General features: G+C 33.6%; 2 protein-coding genes across 3 annotated transcripts in view; one reads left to right on the forward strand and one right to left on the reverse strand.

The window, feature by feature from the left end:
* Nucleotides 1–2922: 2922 nt before the first annotated feature.
* The window catches only part of LOC113521987 (uncharacterized), a 34200-nt gene continuing 9164 nt past the window's right edge, over nucleotides 2923–27958 (reverse strand). The window contains exons 9-17 of the mRNA XM_052899822.1: nucleotides 27205–27333; nucleotides 13446–13596; nucleotides 12105–12293; nucleotides 11428–11543; nucleotides 10190–10288; nucleotides 9235–9321; nucleotides 7667–7775; nucleotides 4363–4529; nucleotides 2923–3117 (exon numbers count right to left, since the gene is read on the reverse strand). Of these exons, the coding sequence (XP_052755782.1) occupies nucleotides 2959–3117; nucleotides 4363–4529; nucleotides 7667–7775; nucleotides 9235–9321; nucleotides 10190–10288; nucleotides 11428–11543; nucleotides 12105–12293; nucleotides 13446–13596; nucleotides 27205–27333 (1206 nt within the window). The 3' untranslated portion in view covers nucleotides 2923–2958. The remainder of the gene's footprint in view (nucleotides 3118–4362; nucleotides 4530–7666; nucleotides 7776–9234; nucleotides 9322–10189; nucleotides 10289–11427; nucleotides 11544–12104; nucleotides 12294–13445; nucleotides 13597–27204; nucleotides 27334–27958) is intronic.
* Nucleotides 17941–26722, forward strand: LOC113521986 (uncharacterized oxidoreductase YjmC-like). Of its 2 annotated transcripts, none has more exons than XM_026907693.3 (9): nucleotides 17941–18122; nucleotides 18888–19057; nucleotides 20321–20509; nucleotides 21594–21709; nucleotides 22813–22911; nucleotides 23471–23557; nucleotides 24021–24129; nucleotides 24762–24922; nucleotides 25188–26722. In XM_026907693.3, the coding sequence occupies exons 2-9, from the start codon at nucleotides 18907–18909 to the stop codon at nucleotides 25353–25355; spliced, it is 1080 nt and encodes a 359-aa protein (XP_026763494.2). In that variant the 5' UTR covers nucleotides 17941–18122; nucleotides 18888–18906; the 3' UTR covers nucleotides 25356–26722. The 2 variants fall into 2 exon arrangements, with proteins under 2 accessions (XP_026763494.2, XP_031765671.2); XM_031909811.2 differs by having other exon boundaries at nucleotides 17942–18122; nucleotides 25207–26722.

Raw genomic sequence — 27958 nt, forward strand, 5'->3', positions numbered from 1 at the left:
TAGGTTCTCTTGATCTGATAACTGGACGTTGAAATCGCCTCTCATGGACAACTAGTTTACTAGGGCACAGATATTAATAGAAATATATGCACTGTGCAGTTATCATTTTTATGTCTTTACCAAAGGGAGACTTTGTACAAAAGTCGTTTGCCTGGGCACCTCTGTCCCATTCGTGTTTCAGCCGTAAAGCAGTTGTGTTTGCATGGCTGTGTTTCAGTTTGAAGGGTGGGATATGGCGTGAATTTACAGGGTAGAGAGGAATAACACATGTCCTCAGTGAGTCCTCAGGAATGGCAACGCATAGGGGTATCATGGGCGAAACAGTATACTCTGTTATGTCCATGGTACTGCTCATGTCTATAGGCGACGGTTACCACTTTCCATCAGGTGGGCCGTCAGCTTGTTTGCCATTCTAAGTTTGAATAAAAAAAAGCATATAACATAGAGGGCAAACCAGCATACGACTACACTTACGGCAAGAGATGAGATTGTCGCTCATAGACACCAGCAACGTCGCAACATCAGATGAATCACAAATGTGGCCCTTTAGGAACGAATATTCTGTTTTCTCAAAGATTTCAATGTCGTATCTGTTCGATAATTCTGTTGCTGGGAGTAGGTTCCATAGTTTGGTTATGCGCGAAAGAAAGTATCTGAAGAAGCACTTTAGAAGGATCGCCACTCATCCAGATGGTCAAGATAGAATTTTAGCTTGTGAAGGTTTACTTCAGGGTGATTTAATTCAGCAGCTGGTATACAATAGGTATGCGTACAATAACTTGTTAGGAAATAGGGGAATGTCACACCAGGGAACTGTTCTTACCAAAATTATATTATTGCCTCTGCCACAATAACGATCAGCACATTCTTCAGACTATGTTTACTATTTTTCTAGTTTCCGCAAATTATAAGTAAACATTACTTTAAATGATTAATGATGATAATAAGAATTGATATTTATACTCGTACTGAGTAACGTTTACTAAGTACTAGAAGTATTTTTTTTTATTTTATTTATTAGGCGCACATAACAGAAGTTTATTTATTTATTTATTTATTTATTTATTTATAAAAGACACACCAACAATATGCTCACAATAATTAAGTAGACAATATACAATGTTATTAGTAAGTAAAAGAGAAAAACTACTATTACAAAATGCTTAAATCTAAGTTTGAACAAAAAAAATCTTACTCCTCACTACCAAGCTTAAGGCTATATGAATATATCAATTAAAGGCGTATACAGCACTCACAGATAAGCGTCAATGTATACTAACTAACAATTATACAATTAGAAAAGACCTAACTACCAATCCATATTATTAATAAGCCTAGTAAACTGCACTAAAGAATTACCAAAGATGTCGATATCATTTACAAATTTACAAATAAAAACTTAAATTATAATATGTAAGTACATATATATTACGGGTATCACGTAAACTTGCCACAACATGTGCACACAGCATGATCCAATAATAAATGCGACTGCAACAAAGCCATTAGGTTGCAACTATTAGTGAAAAATTTAAACATAAAAATAAACATAAACATAAAGAAAGTTAAATAAAAAACAAAACAAAATTATTTAAGAACTTTCTAAATATTACATTATTTTATATAATTGTCTGCGAAATTGATAGTAATCTAATAGACATTAAAAAATATATAATTTAATATAATGAAGTTAATAAAATATGCGTTAATTAACGATTTATTAAAATCGCCGGTAACATAAACATAGATTTTGGAATAATTATAACAGTTCGCCACACCCGTAATCAAAAATAGAAAGCTAAATGTATGTCGTGTCCTGCTAACATTAAAAAAAAATATATCAACAAACTTGATTGATAAAAAAATTTCCATAGTGAAAACGGTAACGGCAATTTATATTCTATTGTATGCTAAATACGTCTCGATGAATAATTACCATAAATCTATTAAACAGATTGTATTGAAAAGTATAATTAATTAATCTTTTATCACATTTCAAACATTTATTTTAGAACTATTTATATAATACATAACCTATTATTTCTATTAGTATGCACAGAAAAAAAAATGGCACTCTACTATCATAATTTTATACGTACATCATTTGGAGTCATTTAATATATTTCTCTTCTTTCTTACCATACTAGCTATATGACACAGCTTCGTCCGCGTGAAACATTTAAGTCTGAATATAACATATGTATGTACAAAGTATCATTTAATTCCGTTCCATAGTTTTGCATGAACGAGTGACAAATATCTATCCATATAGCCTTACAAACTTTCGCCTTTATAACTATAGTAGAATTATCATCATTTACACAGTCCATCTAATATCCATATAATATTATTATAATTTTCTTTCCATAAACAAAAATTCTTCAGCCTTCTGCTTCGATCCTTGTTCCTCCATGCAACCTGACCATAATAACACCACAGTGTAAAAATAACAACAATTTAGACTGGCTGTATTGAATACCATTTAATTTAAAGCTACGTATTTTGCATGTCCACCTCTACTTATATTATAAATGTAATAGTAAGTTTGTTTGTTACTTCTTGGCAACTTATCAGCTGAAACGATCATCATTTAATTTGGTGTAAATTTGAAATGGAGAAATTCATAGCCTACTTTTTATTTTATATGTAAACCCTAGGATAAAATTGCGGGTAAAAACTAGTATTATTTTATGCTAAATCTAATTTTCTATTACGTTTATTATTTATTTTAATCCGAACATAAAACGAATGCATCACCATTGTATACCATTGGTATGGGCAGGAGCACAATTCCATTTTTATCCTTAAAAAAATACTATCAGAGATGTATTTTATATTTTGGAAGACATAAAAAGTATAAACTCATAAGACTGAATAAAAGCGAAACTAATCCAGAACTGAATACAATGAAACTGCGTGACATCATTTCGTATGTTGTATATTTGGATTTAGTTACACTCAGAGAACTTGTAGTGGCTTAACGCCTATTCTATTAGCTAATGCATTAGTTGTGTCGATCTGTTTCTGTGGGTAATTGATGGTGCCGCGTCTCCTAGTTTGTTCAATGTTGGTGCGCTCCTTATCACCATGAACCAGCACGGGTAGTGATGGATCCACCTGATGATGGAACAAATTTAAAAAAATTATCTTGCAAATCACACTTGATAACAATTTGAAATTAAAAAACGACCTAAAAAAGAGTAACCTTTTTAAAAAATCAAATTCCGAAAATGCAAAGTTTGAAAATATCCGTCAATACTTTTATTTATTGCTATGTAAGTTTTTACTATAACTTCATTTTTTAATAGGATTATTTTATGTTATTATGTATTTATCAAATATTAGGCATAAAAAAATATAATTTGTTATTACAATAAAAATACAGTTCGACGTTATACAAGTTCAAAAAAATATAGCGAAGGAATTTGCATCTTCGATGCTTAAATTGCCTTAACATTTCATATTTAATTTGATTTCAAAATAACGTCACATATCGCGTCACATCTTTTCCCTTCGCTTAATATTAGCAAAGATTACAAAGCGACAGCTGCTTCAATCTTAATATATAACGTGAAATATATCTTCTCGTTCATATTCGTTGAGTCAGAGTTCTCCTGATTTAGCTTCCTGTCAGTTAAATTTCTTATAGAATTATTTATAATTATTTATTGCAGACTTTTTTTAAAACAACTTAGTATAGCCAACAAGCTGACGGCCTATCTGATGGTAATCGTCGCTTATAGACACGAACAGTACCATAGATATAACAGAGTATATTGTTTCGCCATTCCTGAAGACTAAAGTGTTATGCCTCTGTCCCTTGTAAATTATTTGTGAGTATTTTTTATGATACATGAAATTGTAAACAAGCTGACTATTCGCCTGATGTAATGTGGTAACATTCGCCTATAGACATCACAACATGTCACAAATATACCATATATGTGTATCATATTTCACCCTTCAAACCGAAACACAGTCATACAAACACAACTGCTTCACGGTAGAAGCACGAATGAGACAAAGGTGCCCAAGCAAACGACTTTTGTACAAAATCTCCCTGTGGTTTTATACAGGATTATTTAAAATAACTCAAGACAGATTCTATCTTTTATAATATCAAAGCACAGTCAGGCGTCCAAATAGAAGATCATCCATTCTGCAATAGTATGTGAAAGTTATTAAAATGTTTGAATGTTATATATTCGATCACGCTTAAAAAAACAGCTGCGTAATTAAAATATAAATTGCTACATTGAATAACCATATTCTACTTTAACATACATACTTATATTTATTGTTATTATATATCATAAGGACAAAGTTACAGATTACAGACAATTATCTTTTAAATATACTAACTGGTTCTAAGCCCCTCCAAGTGGTCAGGCAAACGGAAAGGCGTTCTGCAAAACCAGGTGCAAAGTACTCAGGGTTGATGGCCGCGAAGCATTGACCCAAATTCCTGGGACTGTTGATAGTACCGTTGCTGAAAGTCCATCTGGCTACTTTGTGAGTGGGATTAGATCCTAAAAAAGAGACAATCCTAAGTGTTCAATATAAGATATATATATATATATATATATATATATATATATATATATATATACAGTGAGTGTAGAAAGTATTCGTACACCTAGGGTTGTAATAAAAAAATTCGAATTTGATAGACTTTCCTCTATTTATTTAATTTAAATCAATACTATTAAATATTTTAACATTCCCACACTTTGTTTATGATAGTTTTTGTTTTTTAATAAAAAAAATTATACAACATAAAAATATTTTTACGTTAACTAAGCAAATAATGACAAACAAAAAGTATTCGTACACTTATAAAATTTGTAAGTAAATGAATATTAAAAAAATATTAATACTTTGTTGGACCACCGTTAGCATTGCTAGCATTGCTATTGATTCGATGCCGCAGAGACTCCAAGCTATCATAGCTTGGAGTCTCTGCGGCATCGAATCAACTAGTTTGAAAATATAAGAAGACGGTATCAATGCCCATTCTTCGCGAAGCGCAATTTTTAGTGTTTCTTTACTCGAAATTGGTCGATTTCGAATTTTATTATCGAGATGCTCTATAACATTAATATCAGGTGATTGAGGAGGAATCTCTAGGTATTTTGGAGCGTTAAACAGGATCCATGCTTTAGTATTCCATGCTTTATGTTTAGGGTCATTACCTTGTAAAAATATCCAATTATTGTTAAAACCCATTTGAGGTGCACTAGAGAGAAGATTGTCTTTTAAAATATTAATATACGTTTTGTGATCCCTAATTCCATCAATAAATGCAAGTTTTCCCACCCCAAAAGCACTCATGCAACCCCATACAAAAACTGACCCACCACCGTGTTTTACCGTTGTACATAAATTTTCTTTCTTATATTCCATATTAGGTTTTCTCCATACCATATGATGTCCATCCGATTTGAAAATATTATATTTCGATTCATCTGAGTAAATAACAGTTTGCCAAAAATGATTTTTTTCATTAATATATTTTTTTGCGAATTCTAATATTTTTTTCTATCAATATCATTTACCCAATACTTTTTACGCGCAGTTCTTCCATGATAATCGTTACTACGTAATACGTTCTGAACGATACTGACAGAAATATGGCAATCATTGATATTATTAATTTCTTGTTACACTCGAGGGGCACTAATTTTTGGATTTTTTTTTACACAATTTAAAATTTTCCGATCCAATCGAGGCGTGATTTTTGATGGACGCCCCACCTCTGAGTTTGTTTTTTATTGTTTTAGTAATAGAAAACCGATCAATTACAGTCTGTACGGTTGAACGTGGTCTATTGACAAATTTTGCAATTTCACATAATGATTTGCATTGATTATGCAAATTAATAATTATTTTTCTCTCCTCTTCACTCGTTTCTTTTGCTTTACGACCCATTTTTGTAACTAAACATGTCTATACTTGTCACGAGTGCAACTAAAACGTCTAATATTTATACCTACGTATTAAAAATGACCTTGGCATTGTAGATATATGAAAAATTCGATTGAATAAATGATTTATACAGAATTTCATTTAAAAAAGAATGAATGTACGAATACTTTTTGTTTGTCATTATTTGCATAGTTAACGTAAAAATATTTTTATGTTGTATAATATTTTTTTTAAAAAACAAAAACTATCATAAACAAAGTGCGGGAATGTTAAACTATTTAACAGTATTGATTTAAATTAAATAAATAGAGGAAAGTCTATCAAATTCGTATTTTTTTTTATTATAACCCTAGGTGTACGAATACTTTTTACACTCACTGTATATATATATACAGATTTACAAGTTATAATGTATTATAACTGTTGAATTAGTAGCATGAGAAAAATTTCTGGGTTTTATTTATTCATATAGACTTGTGCCATGCAGTTAATTAATTAATCATATTTATTTACTTGCCTTACTTAATAATTAGGGTAACAGCGTCCCTCTTAAAACTATTGAAACTTCTTTACAGTCATTATATTAATTTAAGTCTTGCCACATATATATGTGAATTTTACTTTTTATATTGCTGCATTTTCTCTTTACATGGTTATCTTGTCTTGTATCGATACGTATTATATATATTGTTTCTATTAAGAATATTATTTTTCACTGTAACCCTCTACAAAAACATCATCAAAAGCCTAACTGCGGTTGCCAACCCGCTTGTCAAGCGTGGCAACTATTCGCAAAACCTCCTTATTATCATTATATCAACCTTTAACTGTTCACAGCTGGACATAACCCCCCCCCCCCCCCCATTGAGTGATTTTGCCCGTTGCCATGCTTGGCAGGCGGATTGGCAACCGTAATAAGACTGGAGATATTTTAAGAGGAACGCTACTACCCATCCCTGGTCCTCCCTTAATCGCCCCTCACGACACCCACGGGAAAGGAAGAGGTGACCTACTCTATACTAGGACCACACGGCAACCCCCTTCTTGGTTTTACCTCCTAAGAGCAAAACCCCTTATGGGGAACGTTTATGTTCAGTAGTGTACATTTAACCGCTGATATGATGATGATTTGCTTGCTACATGATAAAGTATGATATTAGATGAAATTGACTTAATATGTACGTGTGTACGTACATGATATGTAGCATCACGTAAGCATATACAAATATTAGGTTTTTTTTATGGGTAAAAATGGTATGGTAACGGTATGGTACGGCCTGCGCTAACGGGATACGCTGGCGGAGCACCAGTGAAGGGTGATAGATGAGAATGAAAACAGCCCAGTTAGCCCATCATGATGAATTCATCAGGAATTAAACATGATAGTTTCCAAGGAGAACTGCGAGGAGGTCGACCTGATTGGATATATTGCTAGCAATAGGATTCTCAGTCTCCATTACTAACAATCCCTTTCTCCCATATGGTTAGGTTCGTATGATCAGATAATGATAATAATAACATAACACTTTACTGACGGGGTTTTTAACCAAAACATTGAAGTATTTCTTATAGTTAAAAGCCCCATATACATGCGACCCTTCTGATTGCGAAGCCAGTAAACAATTGCGATACCGATATTAAATTACATAAATAAATAATAAATCGATAGTAAATTGTTGTAAATTTTTATTACTTGAATCCAAGTTACTAAATGTAATATAATTTTAAACGTTTTTCATACCAGATAGACCACTGCAGAAGACCTCTCCTATAGCACTCAAGCCGTAGCCCTTATATCCACCCGTACTTTCACAGCCGCCCAACGGTAAAAGATTGCCAGTTTTCAGTGCCTAGGATTTTTTTTTTATATTAATTAATTACATTCATAAACAATAATAGTATATACTTAGATTATGTAGATAGAGAATCGTATATATATATATATATATATATATATATATATATATATATATATATACCAGAGGGAGACTTTGTACAAAAGTCGATTGCTTAGGTATCTCTGTCCCATACGTGTTTCAACCGTGAAGTAGTTGTGTTTGCATAGCTGTGTTTCGGTTTGAAGGGTGGAATATGGCGTGAATTTACTAGGTACAGAGGAATAACACCTGAGTCCTCAGGAATGGCAACGCATGGGGAGTATCATGGGCGAAACAGTATACTCTGTTATATCCATGGTACTGCTCATGTCTATGGGCGACTGTTACCACTTTCCATCAGGTGGGCCATCAGCATATATATATATATATATATATATATATATATATATATATATATATATATATATATATATATATATATATATATATATATATATATATATATATATAGAAGTTATAAAGGAGTCACTCATAACTATTTATCACGCAATATTATATGAAAAAGTTAATCCCCTTTTCTCGAAGCTTTTCTATGGAGACACTCTATCTATATAATCTAAGAATAAATAATAGTTCTAAGTATTAGATTTGAGTTGGTAGATTTCGCAGAAATTGTAAATAGTGTGAAAATAAAATTGTTGACATTCTTTTGAGGGAGTGTTCGTAAAACGCGCCATATTAGTTTCAAATATAAATAAAATTAATAGCTTATTAATTACTTTATTATTCTTTTTTTATTTAGTAATTAATATAGTTAATACCACGAATAACCGAAAAAAAAATAGCCCCAAATAAACAACATCATAATTGGTATTACATGAATTAGATCATATTTCGAAGATAGAGAGCTCATAGACTGGAGTAATTTATTTAATCATTTAAATACGGTATTTCAGTGAAATACTTTGAAATTTAAATTAATTTATATAAAAGTCCGCGTATTCACTTATAAATTAAGTATATGCCAAGTGCCAACTCTATAGAACGACGCCTGACTAAAACTTAATATTTTAATTCTAACATACTGATTTTGTAAGTATATTTATAAAGGCGTAAAAATGTTAACGAGATAAGTTTTAGTAGATATAATATTTTGTTTTTTTTTTTAATGTAATGTAATATAACTATTACAAACCAGTTATTTTTACACAAACTTTTTTTGTGAGAGATTATACATTAAACTATCAATTACAATATAGAAAATACATTATTATTATTATTATTTAATACTTTATTGTACATATTAATTATACATAAAAATATCATAGAGGTAAGTAAATTTACAAAGGCGAGCTTAACTCTAAAAGAGTTCTCTTCTAGCAAATCCAAAATGTAAAGGAGCGTCAATGTCAGCGGGTAAAGTATAGGTAAATTATATGGTAAATACTCGCTATATTTATTATATACTCACCAATTCCGCATCAGTAGTCACTTCACCATCGGGTCCTAAGGCCCATCCTTCAGGAATAGGTTCGTTCTTGTGAATTTGCATTTCTACCTGTAATTGAAAGAAAACCCAACAGTTATTAGCTATGGATTTTCTATTTTTATTAGAAATCTAACAATGACCGTGAAAACCAGGCATATAACGACCCACTCCTTCCTTTCCCGTGGTTGTCATAAGTGGAAAAACATTTTGCACATTAATTGTACAAAAGTCGATTGCTTGGGTACCTCTGTCCCATTCGTGTTTCAACCGTGAAGCAGTTGTGTTTGCATGGCTGTGTTTCGGTTTGAAGAGTGGGATATGGCGTGAATTTACTGGATACAGAGGAATAACATCTGAGTCCTCAGGAATGGCAACGCATGGGGTTATCATAGGCGAAACAGGATACTCTGTTATGTCCATGGTACAGCTCATGTCTACACCACGTTACCACTTTCCATCAGGTGAGCCGTCAGCTTGTTTGCCATTCTAAGTTGTATAAAAATATATATATAAAAACATGTTAGATCTATACAAATCCATCAATAAATAATCACTATGCCTTTACACATGTTTGCAAATAAATTTATCTTTATCTTTAATATTATAAATTAGCTTTTTGTCCGCTATTTCGTAAGCGTGGACTTTAAAAATAGGGAATTTGTACTTCTAGATAGATAGAGTGAAGAAAAATATAGGCTAATTTTTTATTCCAGACAATGAACATATTCGGGTCACGTGGACAGGGGAAGGGGAAGACAGTCAATTATAAATCAGCAGGCTAATTTTGACGCAATCGAAAAATTTGCATGCCTCGCCTTTTTTAATTACTTAATAAACTTAGTGTTGTGGGTGATCATAGGCGGCGGTAGTCACTTACCACCAGGTGAGCCGCATGCTCGTTTGCCCCCTGTATTGTAAAAAAAAAAAAAACAGTTACCTTTCCCATCGCCACTGCAGTACTGGACATGTCAACTCCAAGGTAGTCCCCGTCCGCAGCCGGGGCGAACAATGCTATTGGGTTGGTACCCATGCAACGCTGAGAAATAATTGAGAAATATTATTATATGAGCATATAATAAGGATTATAGCTATCTTTATTTTTTTTTTTCACTACATTACATATTTCGATTTCAATGGACAAAAGTAAGCATTTATATAGCTACTTATACATATATCTATAAGTAATTTTTTTTTGTAATCAATCTACAACTTCGGTGGTTTAGTGGTTTAAAACACTACTTCGAAATCATAACCTTTAAGAAAAGAGCATATTCCTTTTTCAAAGGCCGGCAGCACACCTGCAGTGCCATTGGTGTTGTGGAGGTAGTCACTTACCGTCAGGTGAGCCGCATGCTCGTTTGCCGCCTGTGTTGTAAAAAAACTACCTCATATTTCAATTATCGCAGGTTCGATAGCCGCACAATACATATATTTATATTCATGAGTATGACTGTTTGTATTTGTGTCTGAGTGATTTTCATGTATAATTTGTATGAGTATATCATCACCATCATATCTGTCCACTGCTGAACATAAACGTATTATTTATTATAGATCTGTTGGGAGATTTTGTCAATAATTGCCACGCTTGGCAGACGGATTGGTGACCGCAGTTTTTTTTTTAATAGATGATAATAAAATAGTAACCCCGCCCGCGCTATCGGTGTACACTGGCGGGGCACCAGTGAGAGATGATAAGTGAGGATGAAGCAGGTCAGTTAGCCCATCGTGACGAATTCAACAAGAATTGTTCGATATGGTTTCTAGGGGGAACCACGTGGAGGTCGACCTAATAGGGTGTATTGCTAGCAATGAGGCTGTCAAACTCCATTGCTAACAATGTCTAGCAACCGCAGTTAGGCTTTGGTTGTTTTAAGAGGGACACTGTTAGCTACTCCTCGACTATTACACTCCCTTAGTCGCCTCTAACTACTCACGGGAAAGGAATAGGTGGCCCATTCTATGCCAAGACCTAAATGACAATTTGTATCTATTTACAAATATGTAAATAAATGTAAATGAGAGGTATGTCTATCCCTTGTCTAGTACCCACAATACAAGTTTTGCTTAGTTTCGGACTACAGAGCTCTGTGTATGATGTATTAATAAAAAAAAACATATTGAAATAACATTTTAATGTGGGCTTTGATAAAATAGACTTCAAAAGCCACTTACTTGCTTAGATCTTGTAGGCACCATAACGGGAGATGAATTTGTCCAAGCCAGTCCGATTAGACCCTCGCGCTGGGCCATTTGCGCCCAGTAACCAGCCATTCCGAAATGATTGCATCCTGTATAGGTTTCACATTATATAATAATTTATTATCTGTGCTATTCGATATTTTTTTTTTTATAATAATTGTCTTGAAAAGTTAAAAAGTAATTTAGTAATTGTGGTAACAAAATTTCGGAAGTTGTACCACAAAATTATATCGAAAAATGTTTACATATTGAATTAAAGTGTATTATCAATCAATATTTAGTTATTGTAACGTCACAATTAGTACCTACAGTCAATCAATTTTCAATGGCCCACCTGGTGGAAAGTGGTAACCGTCGCCTATAGATATGAGCAGTACCATGGACATAACAGAGTATATTGTTTCGCCCATGATACTCCCCATGCGTTGTCCTGTCCAGTAGTCCTGAGGACTCGGGTGTTATTCCTCTATACCGTGTAAATTCACTGTAATATCTACACATATAATACTTTATGTACTGATTCACATGGACAAAGCCGCTGAAAATAGTATGTTATACAATTAGTAATTCGACAACGAAACCTTCTAATGTTTAAATAGATGGCGACAGCTTTCTAACGTCTATATATTCAAAGTCATTAATTCTTTTACCTTTGGCTGAAACCCAACCAACTCCAGACTCCTTAGCTTTCCTGATAGCTACCTCCATACAGAAAGTGCCAACTGTCGCCCCGAGTGAGTTACGTCCATCCACCCATGCGGTCGCTGCACTTTCCTTCAAAATAATTGGTTTCGCCTTAGGATCCGCCATTCCAGTTTTGATATCATTTATATACAGCTCTGAAATTAATAAATAAATTAAAATTAACTGTACTCGCAACTTTATGTACGTGTCGATTAAGATTAGAATAATTAAATTTAATTATTATTTTTATTAAATATTGAAAAAGTATTTACGTAATATAACTTAAGAATTTTTCTCTTGCCTTGTCCAAGTCAAGAGGCAGCTAGAATCTCATTACCTATATCTCCCTAACTTGCCTTGTTGTTTACCACATGTTATTTACCTTGATCTATTTAGTATATTTATTTTTATGTACATTTATTTATATTATATATGTATGTTTATGTAATTTAATCTTATTATTATATAAATGATATTTAGAATAATATCCATTTTATTTGATTGCTTTTTTTTTGTATTTACTGTGTCTGACTTGCACCACTTTCTCACTGTACTTATCTATTATTTATGCCAGGTTGTCTGTAAAAGATTGCTTGATATTACATTTATATGATATTACACATTTATAAAAAAAATTCTAATGATTTAGCTGTTGCGTTCATGATGCAAATAATGGAGGAATGGTAATGAATAGGGAATCCATGCATTGCCATTCCTGATGACTAAGGTGTTATGCCTCTGTATCCTATAAATTCATTGTTCTAATTTGCAAGTATTTTTATGACACATAAAAATGTAAACAGGCTAACTGTTCACCTGATGGAAAGTGATAACAGTCGCCTTTCAACATCACAGAATGTTACGAATATTATGTGACGCCCATTCTACTCCTGCATTACCATTTCTAAGTAATAAATTGTTCTGCACCCTGTAATTTCACCGACATGTGTAAAACAGTGAGAACCTTTCAAATTCATTTAGAACTTCATTTAGAAGGGCGGTCGCGCGGAAGCAAATTTGTACCAATAGCGCTCGCGTAAATAACTGTTATGGTGAGCGTACGGCTGACTACCTGGTTCCTCGATTTATTAACGAACTACCCACCGATGTACGAGATAACATTACTATTAGCAACATCAAGTATAAATTAAAACGATACTTCTTGCATGGTTTTAATACAATTTAAATAATTTTAATGTATTTAGTATTAATATAAACCTACGTGGTTTCTGAATGCTAATGTAACATAATTTCTGTAACTTTGTATTTTTATTGATAATAAAATAAAAAAAAAATAAAAAACTAACCCAATCTGTTGAGGCCATGACTGAAGTGGCAAGTCAAGTCAGCATGAAGGAGGAGCGCTGCCTGTGCTTTCGCTTCAGATGCTGGTGTGCCTACAGCACGAAAACTGTCCTCCATAAACCTTTGCACATCTTCTATACGAACGTCAGGCATGATGGATAATCTGTCGATGGAAAGTAGTTTTATCATTAAAAGTTTATATATCTCTTAATAGAAAGTGAGAACGAATGATTGAATTTGAAGATAATTTATTTTAGCATTTAAAAGGATTTAATTATAAGGATTATATATTCTTGTGATAGCTGTTCACTATCCACTGCTGAACATAACCTCCCCCATAAGGGGGTTTTGCCAGTAATTGCCGTGCTTGGCAGGCGGATTGGCAACTGCAGTTTGGCTTTTGATGAAGTTTTAAAAAGGAATCTGCCCAATATCCGTCCATAATAAGCTCCTTTAGTCGACTCTTACGACACCCATGGGAAAGGAAGTTGTGGACCATCCTATGTCGGGACCTACATGGCCAGTAAATTTCACGAGACAATAAAGATAAAATTCACTAAGTAAGTCCTGAAATATCACAAACGATCGATTTTCAAACCCGTACTTTAAAATAAAAAAAATACTTGATTAAATATATATGTATAAAACATATATATTTAAACATATATATTTAACATATATATCTAATTCTAAAAAATAATAATAAATATTATTTTTTAGAATTAGAATTAATTTTGCAATTAACGTTTTGTTTTAATCTAAACATTTTATTTCCCAATATTGATATGTTACATCGCATACAAAGCAATGTTTCAAATTAAAAATGTAACAATTATCAAATATTTTTCTAATAGAATACAAATAAAAGCATGAAATAATATAAGGCATTTACAAAAAGCGAAAAACTATAACAACATTTATGTCATTTACCTTTTGTGATGAACTAAGATCTGAAATTAACTATTAACACAGTATTAAGACCCGACCACATTTGAAATTATATAATTATGATATGCCTACTTTATATTGAATGTAAACGTAAACATACTATCATTCATACAGTTAAGGACAAAATAATCGAATAGTCGAAATATATTTATTTATTCATTAGTACAAATATGTGTATATGGCGGATTTAATGCTAAAAGCATTCTCTCCCAGTCAAACTTAGGGAAGTGTCAGAATATTTAAATGCGAATTATATTACATATAAAAAGAGTAACTTTAGAATTTATTTATTTATTATTATTTCATCATTAGCCATTATTCGTCCACTGCTGGGAATAAGCCCACAGACTGCCATAATAAAACCGTCCTAAGCCACCTGCATCCACTGACTCCCTGCAATTTATTAATTATTTTATTTATTACCCAATTATGTATATATTCATGTCAAAATATATTTATACCTTGATAAATAATAACTTTAACGCCAAATAATATAAACTTTAACTGTCAATTGCTGGACATAGACATTCTCTATAAGGGGAGTTTTGCCAATAGTTGCCACGGTTGGTAGACGGATTGGCAATCGCAGTTAAGCTTTTAGAGATATTTTAAGAGGGACGTTGCTACCCATAGGAAAGGCAAGGGGCCTTTCCCTAGTCACCTCTATATTTTGTACACAATTAAATTTCAAGTCATTCAGTCTCTAAACAATTTTTTCACCCTTTACGTAATGAATGTATTATAATTTTACGATATAATAATTTTACAATTCAAAACATTTTTTGTTTACTACACTAACTGATACTGTTCACGCGGTTTTTTTTTCAGTGTCGATCGATATGTGTATCTTGATAGTTGAAATAAAGTTTTATATTATTATTTTTTTTGTACAATCCTATTAGTTAATATATATTAATATATCAGATTTACCCACGGAAAAGGAAGGGGTGGCCAGTTCTGTGCCGGGACCACACGGCAAAGATTTTTCATGATTCGATGTTATTAAATTATTGTTACTACTCTACTACGCTATAAGAAATTAAATTCACTATAATAAAATATTAATTAATTATTGCCTAATAAATTAACAGACAGTGTACACTACGAGTACAAACAATATTTATTACAACAAGATAAAAAAAATATAAACAGACGCTGAATTATTATGTAATACTATTTAACGATGTCACATATGAGATATGAGCTTCCGTCTTAATTATATACGACGACTAAGGGTGGGTAATATCATCTTATCAGTAAAAGAATGCATGCAGCCGTTTTCTCTTTGAGACGTCTCCAAAACTTTCTTCCTATCAAAACAAAGGTCAATATATATCACACACTCCTTCTACCTATTCTTGATTATGCGGATGTTTGTTTACTTGATGCCACTATTGAACTTCAGAACAAACTAGAACTTCACCTGAATCTCTGTATTCGTTTTATAAACATGGTCGAATTTGCGTAGTCCAAATAATAACGCAAATTCGACGACGTTTCTCACTACACAAAACAGTTAAATTACACTTGCTCTCTTTTCTTTATAATATCCTGTATAACCCCATTACACCAAGATATCTTCGTAAGCGGTTTAACTGTCTGTACCCGGCGAAAAGCAATACTAAAACTCTTAATCGTTCTTTATTACGAACTCTGACTCGTTCTGGTCAAGCGTATTTACTAACTGCAATTAGATTACGGAACACACTTAACCGATAACGAGGAAAGGGATTGTTAGACTGACTTGATCTCTACTCGGAGCCGTTTAGTTATTATTATATACTTTATTAATAAAAAATTACAAGTTAAAAATTTAGAAATTTGTTAAACAGTTTTAGATATTTAATACCTTAAACATTTGTACATAAATCTGTTTATTGAGAAATTAAAAACATGAACATGCACTTGATATCTAGCGGTAGCGAACACAATTTATTAAACATCAACTAAAAATAACACATAATGCGAAACTACCTTCATTTTATAAAAATTACACAACACAATGCGAGTCAATACAACACGTTGTTTATAATGTAAGAACAGTAACTATAATCTTCGATTAACTGATGGTTGACTTACCATACACTTAATGTACTATTATTTTATTTATTATTTGTCTCATTCTGTATACATTTAAATCGCAATTTACACGTACGAACATGTAGATCGCCTATTTAAATATTATAGTTAAAAATTAAGTTAATATTAGAATTAAATGTGCAAATATCATACATATCTTGTATGTGATGTTTCAATACTTTTTTGAGGGGGGAAAGGGATTGTTAATGATGGAGACTGAGAATCCCATTGCTAGCAATATACCCAACCAGGTCGACCTCCTCGCGGTTCCCCCTGGCAACTATCATGATTAATTCCTGATGAATTCATCATGATGGGTTAACTGGCCTGTTTTCATTCTCATCTATCACCCTTCACTGATGCTCCGCCAGCGTATCCCGTTAGCGCAGGCGGGGTTACCGTTCCATTTGTACCCATTAAAAAAAGAAACTTTTTTGAACAGGACAGGTGAGTTTTATATCTTTTATATCTCTAAGTAATTTGTTATATAACTGTGCTCCCTATATATAATAGACTATATTCTTTTTTCCATAATTTGTTCTTGGATAAAAAAAATTCAATAAAAGCAAATAATTGGACATAGTAATTATTTGCTTGTCTTGTGGTTTTTTTCTGAATTTGACTCTTTTTTGTTTGTTGGGGGGGGCGGGGGGAGAAGGGATTGTTAGTAATAGGAATTGGCATCCGCATTGCTAACAATAAACCCTATCAGGTCGACCTTCTCGCGATTCCCGATTCACGATAGAAACCATCGTGCTTGATTTATTGTTGAATTTGTCACGATGGACATAACTGACCTGCTTTATCTTCACTTATCATCCCTCACTAGTGCCCCGCCATTCTCACCTATTTTTTTAATGGGTAATAATGGAATGGTAATTCAACAACAATTGTTCACGATGGTTTCCAGGGGGAACCACATGGAGGTCGACCTGATAAAGTGTATTGCTAGCAATGAGATCATTATAATGAGGTCTATTACTAACAATCCCTTTCCCCCCGCGCAGGCGGGGGAAATTTACCATTTCATTATCATCTCTTAAAAAAATAAAAAACTTTTTTGTAAACGTAATTTCACTGTTTATTTAATATTTTTCTTATCAAAATGCATGTATTTAGTGTATAAGTTGCAAAAATTAGTTTAAAAAATTAATGATTATGGAAATCATATTTAAAAAATAAAAATTATGAAATTTAATCAAATTGAAACAGATTATTAAAATAAAATACAAAAATGTGTCAATTCAACGAACACTTACATGAGATATGCCTAACACGGTAGACTGATAAAATGGTCCTTCTTCAGAGTTTTGAACGACTATTTTTAATTAATTTAATTTTGTAGATGCACTTGTGTTAATAATATGCTTATTATATGTAGGAAAATCTGTATGTGTTAGTAATTTGTGTTTTATTACGTTCAATTATGATTTATTATTGAACGTTCCCCTCCGTACCAGTTCACCGCTATTCAAGAGCATGTAGTTTGTGTCAGTATGCGTACCGTGACGCACGTGCATTAGTGTTCTTCGTTACATTTATAAAAAAAAAAATACGGCATTTTAAAAAGTTACGTTGACCAAAGACACTTTTTATTTTATCTGTGGAAGCACAGGTTGAAGATCATTAAAGATAGAACCTGCGGTGTGGAGGTAAGATATATTTTGTTTTGATTTCGTCGTGACGTTTCGTAACTGGTTTACTAACATTTATGTACACTACAGCAAAAGCGTAAAACAATATGCATCTTAAGTCTATGATTTTAATGTCGTCTTTACATTGCTCACCGAACATCGACAGTATAATTAATAATGCACAAGGCTATCTATAGTTTGTTTGGCTATGTATTTGTAAATTAAAATGTATGGATATTAGCTATTCTACTCAAAAAAATAAAATATAAATTTAAAAATGGAATAAAATAGATCACATGCCAGTTTACACGTGAATTTTAAATTGCAAGTAAATAGGTAGATGTTTTTATCAATTTTAAAAATAAATTATTCTCAATCCGACCATTATATTATTTCTATAACCGGTTTCAATGATTTTTTTAATAATAGGATTTAATCCCATATTGATTCTGTATGAATTGGATCATAAATTATACTTCAAACATTAATTCGTTCGTCGGAATTACTTGTATATTATCGTAAGATTATTTAACAGGAATTTATTTCTAACTAATATCTGTTAAGGTAGCTAGAATTTTCAATGACATCAATTTATATACATAGATATTTTGAACAGAGCAACATCATAAATTATATTACAATTACAGATCAAATTAATTTCACAAATTACAATATTATATATATTGTATATTATTTAGTTTCAGGAATTATACAAATTACCACCTACATAACGATGTACGAGCCGTTTGCCGCCAAATTTTCTAAATAGATATTTTTTTTTAGGTGCACTAAAACTTTCGTCATGGGTAAAGTAGTAACATCAGAAGTTTTACGATTCATGACTGACTGTTTCAAGTCTGTCGGAGCAAATGCTAAGGCGGCTGAACAGCAAGCAGAGTTGTTACTCCGAGCCGACCGGATGGGGCATCCTAGCCATGGACTAAACCGACTTGGTAAGATCCTATTCAGATTAAAGAAATTATTTTTATACTAGTTCTATCAGGCGGCTTCACCCACGTAAATCGGTATGTAAACTATAAATAAAATTAGAATATAACCTATCCAAGTAGCAAATTTCATTCATCTTTACAAACTTTTTCTTTATACCACAATAGCAAACTCTCAATATTTATAATATTAGTAGGTTAAAGCCACATAATCACACCAATTACTTGATCCTCAAGCTAGTATGCCCTGTATTGAGTATGTCAGGAAGCAAACAACGAACAATTAATTGAAATACATTTAACTATGACCAATAATTCGACGACGGAAACTGATCTATCTTCGCGCCAAGTCTGTTGCAGGGTACTAATTCTTATTTTTTATCTTATTTTTTTTTATACAACTTAGAATGGCAAACAAGTTGACGGCCCACCTGATGGGAAGTGGTAACCGTTGCCTATAGACATGAACAGTACCATGGACATAACAGTGTGTACTGTTTCGCCCATGATACCCCCCATGCGTCGTCTCACACACGCACGCTGATTGATATGTATAAAATATTCTTGCTCTGGATCTCTTTAGACGTGATTAAAAAAAAAGTACAATGCATCAGTGCAAAAGAATACCAGAGGAAGACTGTACAAAACTCGTCTCTCTTGACTCGTCCAACACGCTTTTCTGCTGTTGAATTGTCTGCGTTAAGAGACAATGAAATTATAGTGTAGAGAGATACATTTTATTCTGTAGAGACGACTTATTATTATTATCGAGAGACGGGCTTTTGCTAGACAGAAAGATCTGTGACACTGCGACCTTTCCATGGTCTTTTGTGCTCGCCCTTTTTAAAGTTCGCGGCTAATTCCTATCAATGATAGGAATTTTAAGATGTTTTGTAGCGATGTTTTTAGAGAGACGACTTACTTGAGGAGTATTATACGTTATTATACTCTATGATATCTACGGCGCTGTTCAAGTTTATGGGTTAAAGTTACCACCGGTAGTTGCCACTTTCCATCGGGTTAGCCTTTATCTTTTCTATTGCAAGTTCTTCATCTCGTTCTGCCGATGAAGTTTTCCTTTATTTAAAAACTCTTTTTTATTACTTACTTTATAAAAAATTTATTTTTTGAAGAATTTTCAGTATGCGACTAAGTACTTAATTTTAACGCCCTGACAAAAAATATGTCTAACATATGTACACAAATAACGTAAACGTTCGTATGATATTTAACATAAAGTACTTAACGTAAATTACTTTACTATTTCAGAATTATATATAAATGATATAATCAAAGGAGCCTGTCAACCCAATAATCAGCCTAAGGTGCTAAAGCAGAGTGCGTCAACTGCCTGGGTGGACGCAAACAATGTACTCGGAGCCACCGCCAGCCATTTCGGCATGGACTTGGCTATCAAGAAGGCGCGAGATACAGGAGTCGGCTGGGTCACAGTTAAAGGTACATTGTGATCTTAAAAAACCGAGAAGTGATAGATAGGTAATACCGTAACCATAATGAGATAAAGGAGGGAGGAAGCGTTTACGCGATTTGCTATACGTTGTTGGGGTTCGAGCAAAAAATAAAAGCTAGACAAATTCAACAAGAATTAGCCACGACAATTACAGGGGGATCGAGTGGAGGTCGAATTGACCGAATTAATGTTGCTAACAATGGGACCAGTCTCTGTTATTAAAGGTTCTTCCACCAAGGCAAGGAACTATATCCTGTCAGACAAGCCTCGATAGAACGATAGGATTTTATTCGAAATTTCATTATTTCACGATATATTGGATATCGTAAGAGTTTTTTTTTTTTTTTTTATAGGTAAAAATGGTATGGTAACCCCGCCTGCGCTAACGAGATACGCTGGCGAAGCACCAGTGAAGAGTGATAAATGAGAATGAAAACAGGCCAGTTAGCCCATCATGATGAATTCATCAGGAATTAACCATGATAGTTTCCAGGAAGAACCACGAGGAGGTCGACCTGGTTGGGTATATTGCTAGCAATGGGATTCTCACTCTCCATAACTAACAATCCCTTTCCCCCCATATCGTAAGAGTTGACTAGGTTTAGCACCTATCCTGGTCACAAGAATCCTTACGATATCCTGGGCACAAGAAGTAATAGTAACATATATAGACTTTAATTCGTTATCATATGGAAAATATTGAAAATGGCATATATTGAAATGTTACACATAGTTATAATAGCTAGCTAGTATTAAGTAATTATTGTTTCCAAAAATTTCTAACCAATACTTATAGGGGGGGGGGGGGGGAGGGGAAGAGATTGTTAGTAATGGAGACTGAGAATCCCATTGCCAGCAATATATCCAACCAGGCCGACCTCCTCGCGGTTCCCCCTGGAAAGTATCATGGTTAATTCCTGATGAATTCATCATGATGAGCTAACTGACCTGTTTTCATTCTCATCTATCACCCTTCACTGGTGTTCCGCCAGCGTAATCCGCTAGCGCAGGCGGAGTTACCATACTATTTTCACTCATCAAAAAAAAAAACAATACTTATATTAATTTCAGGTTCTAATCACAACGGGATGGCGGGATTTTGGGCACAAAAAGCATCAGATCAGGGATTTATTGGTATGGCATTCACAAACACGTCACCTCTAATGGCGCCAACCAGGAGTAAAAAGGTAAAATATATACCAGAAGGAGACTTTGTACAAAAGTCGATTGCTTGGATACCTCTGTCCCATTCGTGTTTCAACCGTGAAGCAGTTGTGTTTGCATAACTGTGTTTCGGTTTAAAGGGTGGGATATGACGTGAATTTACAGGGTACAGAGGAATAACATCTGAGTCCTCAGGAATGGCAACGCATGTGGAGTATAATGGTCGTACCAGTATACTCTGTTATGTCCACGGTACTGCTCATGTCTATAGGCGACGGTTACCACTTTCCATCAGGTGGGCCATCAGCTTGTTTGCCATTCTAAGTTGTATATAAAAAAAGCTGTGTAAGTGCTATATAAGTGTCTAGGTGAAAAAGTTATAATATTACAACACTGCACTCTTATCGCTTTGTTTATATTGATACTAGATAAAATGTTATGTACCTGAATTGATAACTAAAATAGTTTTACAGTTATCACTGAATTGTATTTTTAGAAAGGTTCGATAAAAATAACTGCCGAAATTTTTTACTTGCCTAGTAAAAATAGTACAGTGTAGGTGGCCTTTTTAATGAATGATAATGAAACGATGTTAATGTAAATTCATTGCCAATTATGATTTAATGTGGTAACTTCAACATTTCGTATAATATTTTAAGAAATAATCATCAATGTGTATTATTAAAATAATTTAATTTCTTTATATTACGCTACGCTAGCTTTTTTCCTCTACTTCGTGTGTGTAGATTTCAGAAATAAGAAAATCAATTAAACAGATCACTTTTAGATGGCGTATCAAAATAACAGTTTCATTAGATTTTAAATTAGACCTTTAGGTATACAACTGTGAAAACAATTTCATGCAGTAATTTTTTAATGATGCCGGAAGGACTCGCACAGACACGATGTTTCTAAAACTATTGTTTTGACTTCTATTGGCCTTAGAAAAAACTCTAAAGTAACTCGAAATACCTCTAACGATAAGAAATCTCTCTATGGGATAAATCCGCCATTGTATATTAACATTTTTAAGTGTCCAATGTAAATTATATACAATAAAGTTCTCATGTATAGACACCGTTTAGTTACATTATTATTATATAAGTAAGATATTTATATTTTGCAGCAAGCACTGGGCACTAACCCATTGTCCGTGGTGGCGCCAGCATCGCAAGGTGAATCATTCTACCTGGACATGGCTACCACCGCTGTCGCTGTTGGAAAGGTAATATAATAATTAAAAAAAAAACTTTTATTCATTAGAGGACAGTTAAAGGCAGATATGAATCACATCAAATGCCTCAATTTAGGATTACGAGAAATCGGGCAACGTTCATTATCCAGATGTTCGTTACCACAACCCAAAACATTTAGATTTATTCGTGCAAAGTTGGTTTACTAAATTGATCCGACCGAGAATTGAGCCTAAAACCTCATCTAGTTAAAGCGACGAAATTTACTCTACGATCCAGTCTAATAGACATCAGAAAATATTATACTTGCGTACTTAAATGTATATTATTTATAACTTTTCTCTATTAATTCAGTATGTTTTTGAAATTCATACAACTGTTTCGCCATATAATAAGATATCACTTATTATTACAACAGAACCGAAATCCGATACAAGATAAATTAGGCAATGACTCGCTATCATGGCCCTGTTAGCTAATTTATTAAATTAAATAAAATATATATTATACGTCGAACCGTACAAATTTACTCATAAATGTCATAAAATTTGCCATATTTAATCTTTACATGTATATATTATATGCCATCAGATTGAAATGCAGCTGCGGAAAGGAGAACCACTGCCCCACGGCTGGGCACAAGGGCCTGATGGTAAAGAAACCACAGACGCGCGGCTGGTATGTTCTATATTACATTTATCTTCAAACTAGGCGTTTTGCGGGCTGAATAGAAAGAACTAAGTGTAAAAAGCCTTCAGAATTTCTACCTACCTGTATTTGCTCATTCTATTCAGAAATATAGTAAATGAATCTATCAGCGTATACGTTTGCGGTAACATACGCACGAGAAAGAACAAGACGCCGGACATTGCCGTCTCTTTTTATCTCATGCACGCAAAAGAGATAACATATCTACCGAAAACTTCTTAACTAATTATTTATAAGGGATATTGTCATCTTTTCATTTCACATACCTACGTATCTACTATCTCTCTTTTCTCATCTTTTCCATTCACAGTACAAGGTTTGCTCATAGGTCTTTCTCAGTTACTATTTCCGAACTTGTTCTGAGTATATAAATCTATGTATTTATTCATTGCTATAACCTGTATTCAATATATATATATATATATTTGTTCAGGCGTTTGACACATGCTGTTTAATGCCGCTCGGTGGTGGAGAGAAGACATCGGGCTACAAGGGATTTGGGCTAGCCGCTATGGTTGAATTGTTCTGTGGAATATCTTCTGGTATGTATGTTTTATAGAATACCAATATATAATGAATAATATACATATATAAATATTTTTTATTGTCATCACGTATCTTATTTAAAATGAATCTGGCATTTATTAAAATCTGTCAAACTGTTTAGTACCACCCGGTCGCCCCAATAAACCCTATACTAGCTTTACCAGAGGGAGACTTTGTACAAAAGTCGATTGCTTGGGTACCTCTGTCCCATTCGTGTTTCAACCATGAAGCAGTTGTGTTTGCATGGCTGTGTTTCGGTTTGAAGGGTGGGATATGTCGTAAATTTACTGGGTACAGAGGAATAACACCTGAGTCCTCAGGAATGGCAACGCATGGGGGGTATCATGGGCGAAACTGTATACTCTGTTATTTCCATGGTACTGCTCACGCGACGGTTACCACTTTCCATCAGGTGGGCCGTCAGCTTGTTTGCTATTCTAAGTTGTATAAAAAAAAAACCGTTTTTCAAAGTCAAATCATACATAGTAATATTAAATAGTTTAGGTAGTATGTATAACGTACATCCTACACCGGGTGAAAACGGGAAACCAAGTATCGTACTTCCAAACATCATCACATTTTTTCCATTTTTACGTTTTGCAATACTGTATTGGATTTACGTTTGCAGGTTCTAACTACGGTCACCACGTACGATCGTGGTCCCACAGCGGGGCGGGTGGTCCCGCCAATTTAGGCCACTGTTTCGTCGCAATAGACCCTGAGAATTTTGCTCCTGGGTTTAAAGATCGACTTACTGAAAGTATACAACACTGGAGACAGTTGGAACCAGTGAGTATGCCGCAATACGTTGTATTTATTTCCATTACGTACGTACTCCACATGTGAATGTTACGTTGATATTATATAGCTTAGAATAGTAAACAAGCTGGCGACACATAATTGATTCATGCAGGTATTGCACCAAGGACATCACATATTGATAATGTAAACTTAACCAGTAAGAGGGGATCTTAATCTTATAATGATTATATTAAAAATAAAACCAAAGAAAAACAAGTAATTAAATTAACAATATAAATATATCCCTTTAACGACTGATCCCAAATTACCAGTCCAGGCTCCAGGAGATAAAGAGAAAGCATTAGCGAGACAGTCAGACGCGAGAGGAACAGTGTCGTATGTGAAGCAACAAATAGAGTCCAGCGCAGCTCTCGCCAAACGACTCCAAGTTAAACCTATGGACGTCGTGTTAGATGACTAGCTTTGATCATTTAGATACAAACTGATTTAGTAGATTTATGTAGAACAACAAATTCACCAGTCTACTTAACGCATTGTTAGGTAAATTCCTTTTTAATAATTATTGATTTTGAGCCAAGCAGCATGACTATGTCAAAAACTCTAAGAAAACATTATTTGATCCTTTGAACTGCAGGTACTGTCCATAATCAATGTTTTACGGTCTTCACCATACTTGCTGATCGGAACAATATTCTGTTAATTTTAAGTTGCCATAATTATAATGCCTTAATTCTCCGGTAACAGATAACCTTAGATAAGATAGAACCTTAGGAGAGAAACATTTTATTTATCGTTTTGAGATACCAGCTTGAGATAACGTGGGAGTTACGTAGTAAAGACACAAACTTCTTGGTCAAATTCTCAGTGAACACATTTTTTAACCCTGCACGCGCTATCGATATGGGATGGCAGGATACCAGTGATATCCTCACATATAAAGCAGGTCGATTAGCCCACCGTGACGAATTCAACAATAAATTAGCTATGATAGTTTCAAGGGAAACCGCGTGCAAGTTGACCTCATAGGGTATATTGATAGCAATGGGGACTAACCTCCCTATTACTAACGATCCCTTCGCCCCCAGTGAACACATTTGAGCTTTAAATTTAGCATTGTTCAGGATTTTAGATGATAAGAGTGAAAACACCAAATGCTTTATTTCCTGGATTTCGATACTAAGACATTCCAGGTTGACGTAATTAATAATTATGTAAATATAATGAATAATGCGTACGAACTATTATACTCGATTTAACAGTAATTATTTGACCAAGGTATGTTTTATGTAAAGCGTGATATTATATTTAAGAGATATTTTGTTGTAAATGTTTTTTATATTCGAGTATATCGTTACTCGCTGTATGGTCCCAGCATAGAACGGGCCATCTCTTCCTTTTGCGTGAGTGTTTTAAAAGGCGACTAAGAGAACTTAATAGTCGATGGACAATAGAGTCCCTCTGAAATCATTGAGTGTGAAAGCGGTTGCCAACCCGCCAGCTAAACATGGCAACTAGAAGAAGAAAAAAATATTGATTTGGTGCATAATAATAATAACAATTACAAACTAAAACATAAACAATTATAAATTTAAAGAAAAAAGGAAATACAAAATAAGTTTACACCTACAATCAGAAATTATGCGACCAAAATGGTAACTACTCAGCTACTAGGTACTGTACTAGGTACCTTTTATGGGAGAGGCCTGTGTACAGCAGTGGACTGTTAACGGCTGATAAGATGATATCGTTACACAATAAAATAAAAAAAAAATACTTGTCATAATCTTTTATTTTTTTATATTTAGAAAATATATATTTTAAGTAATACACATGTATTTCATTACATTCACATTTTTATACATGGCAAAGATACTCTCTGGATCTGGATAGGAGCCTTGATTCAAACATGCATCTGTTACAGCTTGTATGTTAGTAGACAGAGACATATATGGTCCGTATTAATCTTACAGGCTCCTACATACACATGCTTAATCCATAACATTTATATTAACGTAATTTGTATTCGATTTTCATGAATGATCAAACCACATTAAGCCCTTCTGAGCAATATTCGAAGTTTATAAGAATCCAGAGACTTCCTTAGCATTCATTATCATTTTAATCTTTGCTTAGCGTCAAACTAGACATCATAATAACATAATCACCATCATCAATGATAGTATTATAAAAGATGTATATCTACACGCTGATTCCCTTGTGAGGTATTCAAAGAAGACTGAGAGTAAGGGACCTGAAGTGAAAGTAGGTATTGTAATAACTTAAAGAACTTGTATAGGCCTAACTCCTATCTTCTGGGCCATTGAATTGCAAGATTCTATCTGTGCTTCAGGATAGATGATTGTTCCTCGTTTTGTAGTCTGCTCAGTATTTATGCGCTCCTTGTCACCTGGTGCTAGCACAGGTAACTGTGGATCCACCTGACACAAGACAAAATATTTAATTAGAATTTAAATTTCTTTTTATAATAGTAAGACATATAACCTTACCGTCCCTTAATCGGCACAAGAACAATATGGTCCATGAATTTGATGAACCGAAAAGAGTATTTTCTATACGGCCAATAGATTATTTAAGAATGGCCTAAATTTTCTAGATTTGTCCTTAATGCAACTAGTGAAGCACAGGTCAGTATATCCATTTTAATGAATGAAAATTGAATGAGATTGCCATTTATAAGGATGCCAACTCTATGGGTGCTCGGGCGTTCCTGCACCCACGAGAAGTAAATAGTGGATGCGAAGTACTCTTAATGCTAGACGTCATACTATAACTAAAATAATCCTTACTACATTTCTTGTTGTTTAAGTCCAGTTTGCTTTTCAAGCAAGCAGTGTGCGTCTTTCAGCTAAAATAATAATGATGTACCTAGTTATCAAAAGAGCACGAGTAGCCACGAGGATGTTTAGAAGCCGGCGCGCCTGCCCACTTACGTTGTTACGCTTGCGGGTTACTAGAGAGGGATAATAATCAAGGATGATGTTAGGTTAGCTGGCTCATCATGACAATTAAACCTAGAATTTACGAAAATTGATCTAGCGAAGG

Source organism: Galleria mellonella, unplaced genomic scaffold, assembly GCF_026898425.1.
Source record: "Galleria mellonella isolate WM207_F2 unplaced genomic scaffold, CSIRO_AGI_GalMel_v1 utg63, whole genome shotgun sequence".
NCBI classification, from domain to species: Eukaryota; Metazoa; Arthropoda; class Insecta; order Lepidoptera; family Pyralidae; genus Galleria; species Galleria mellonella.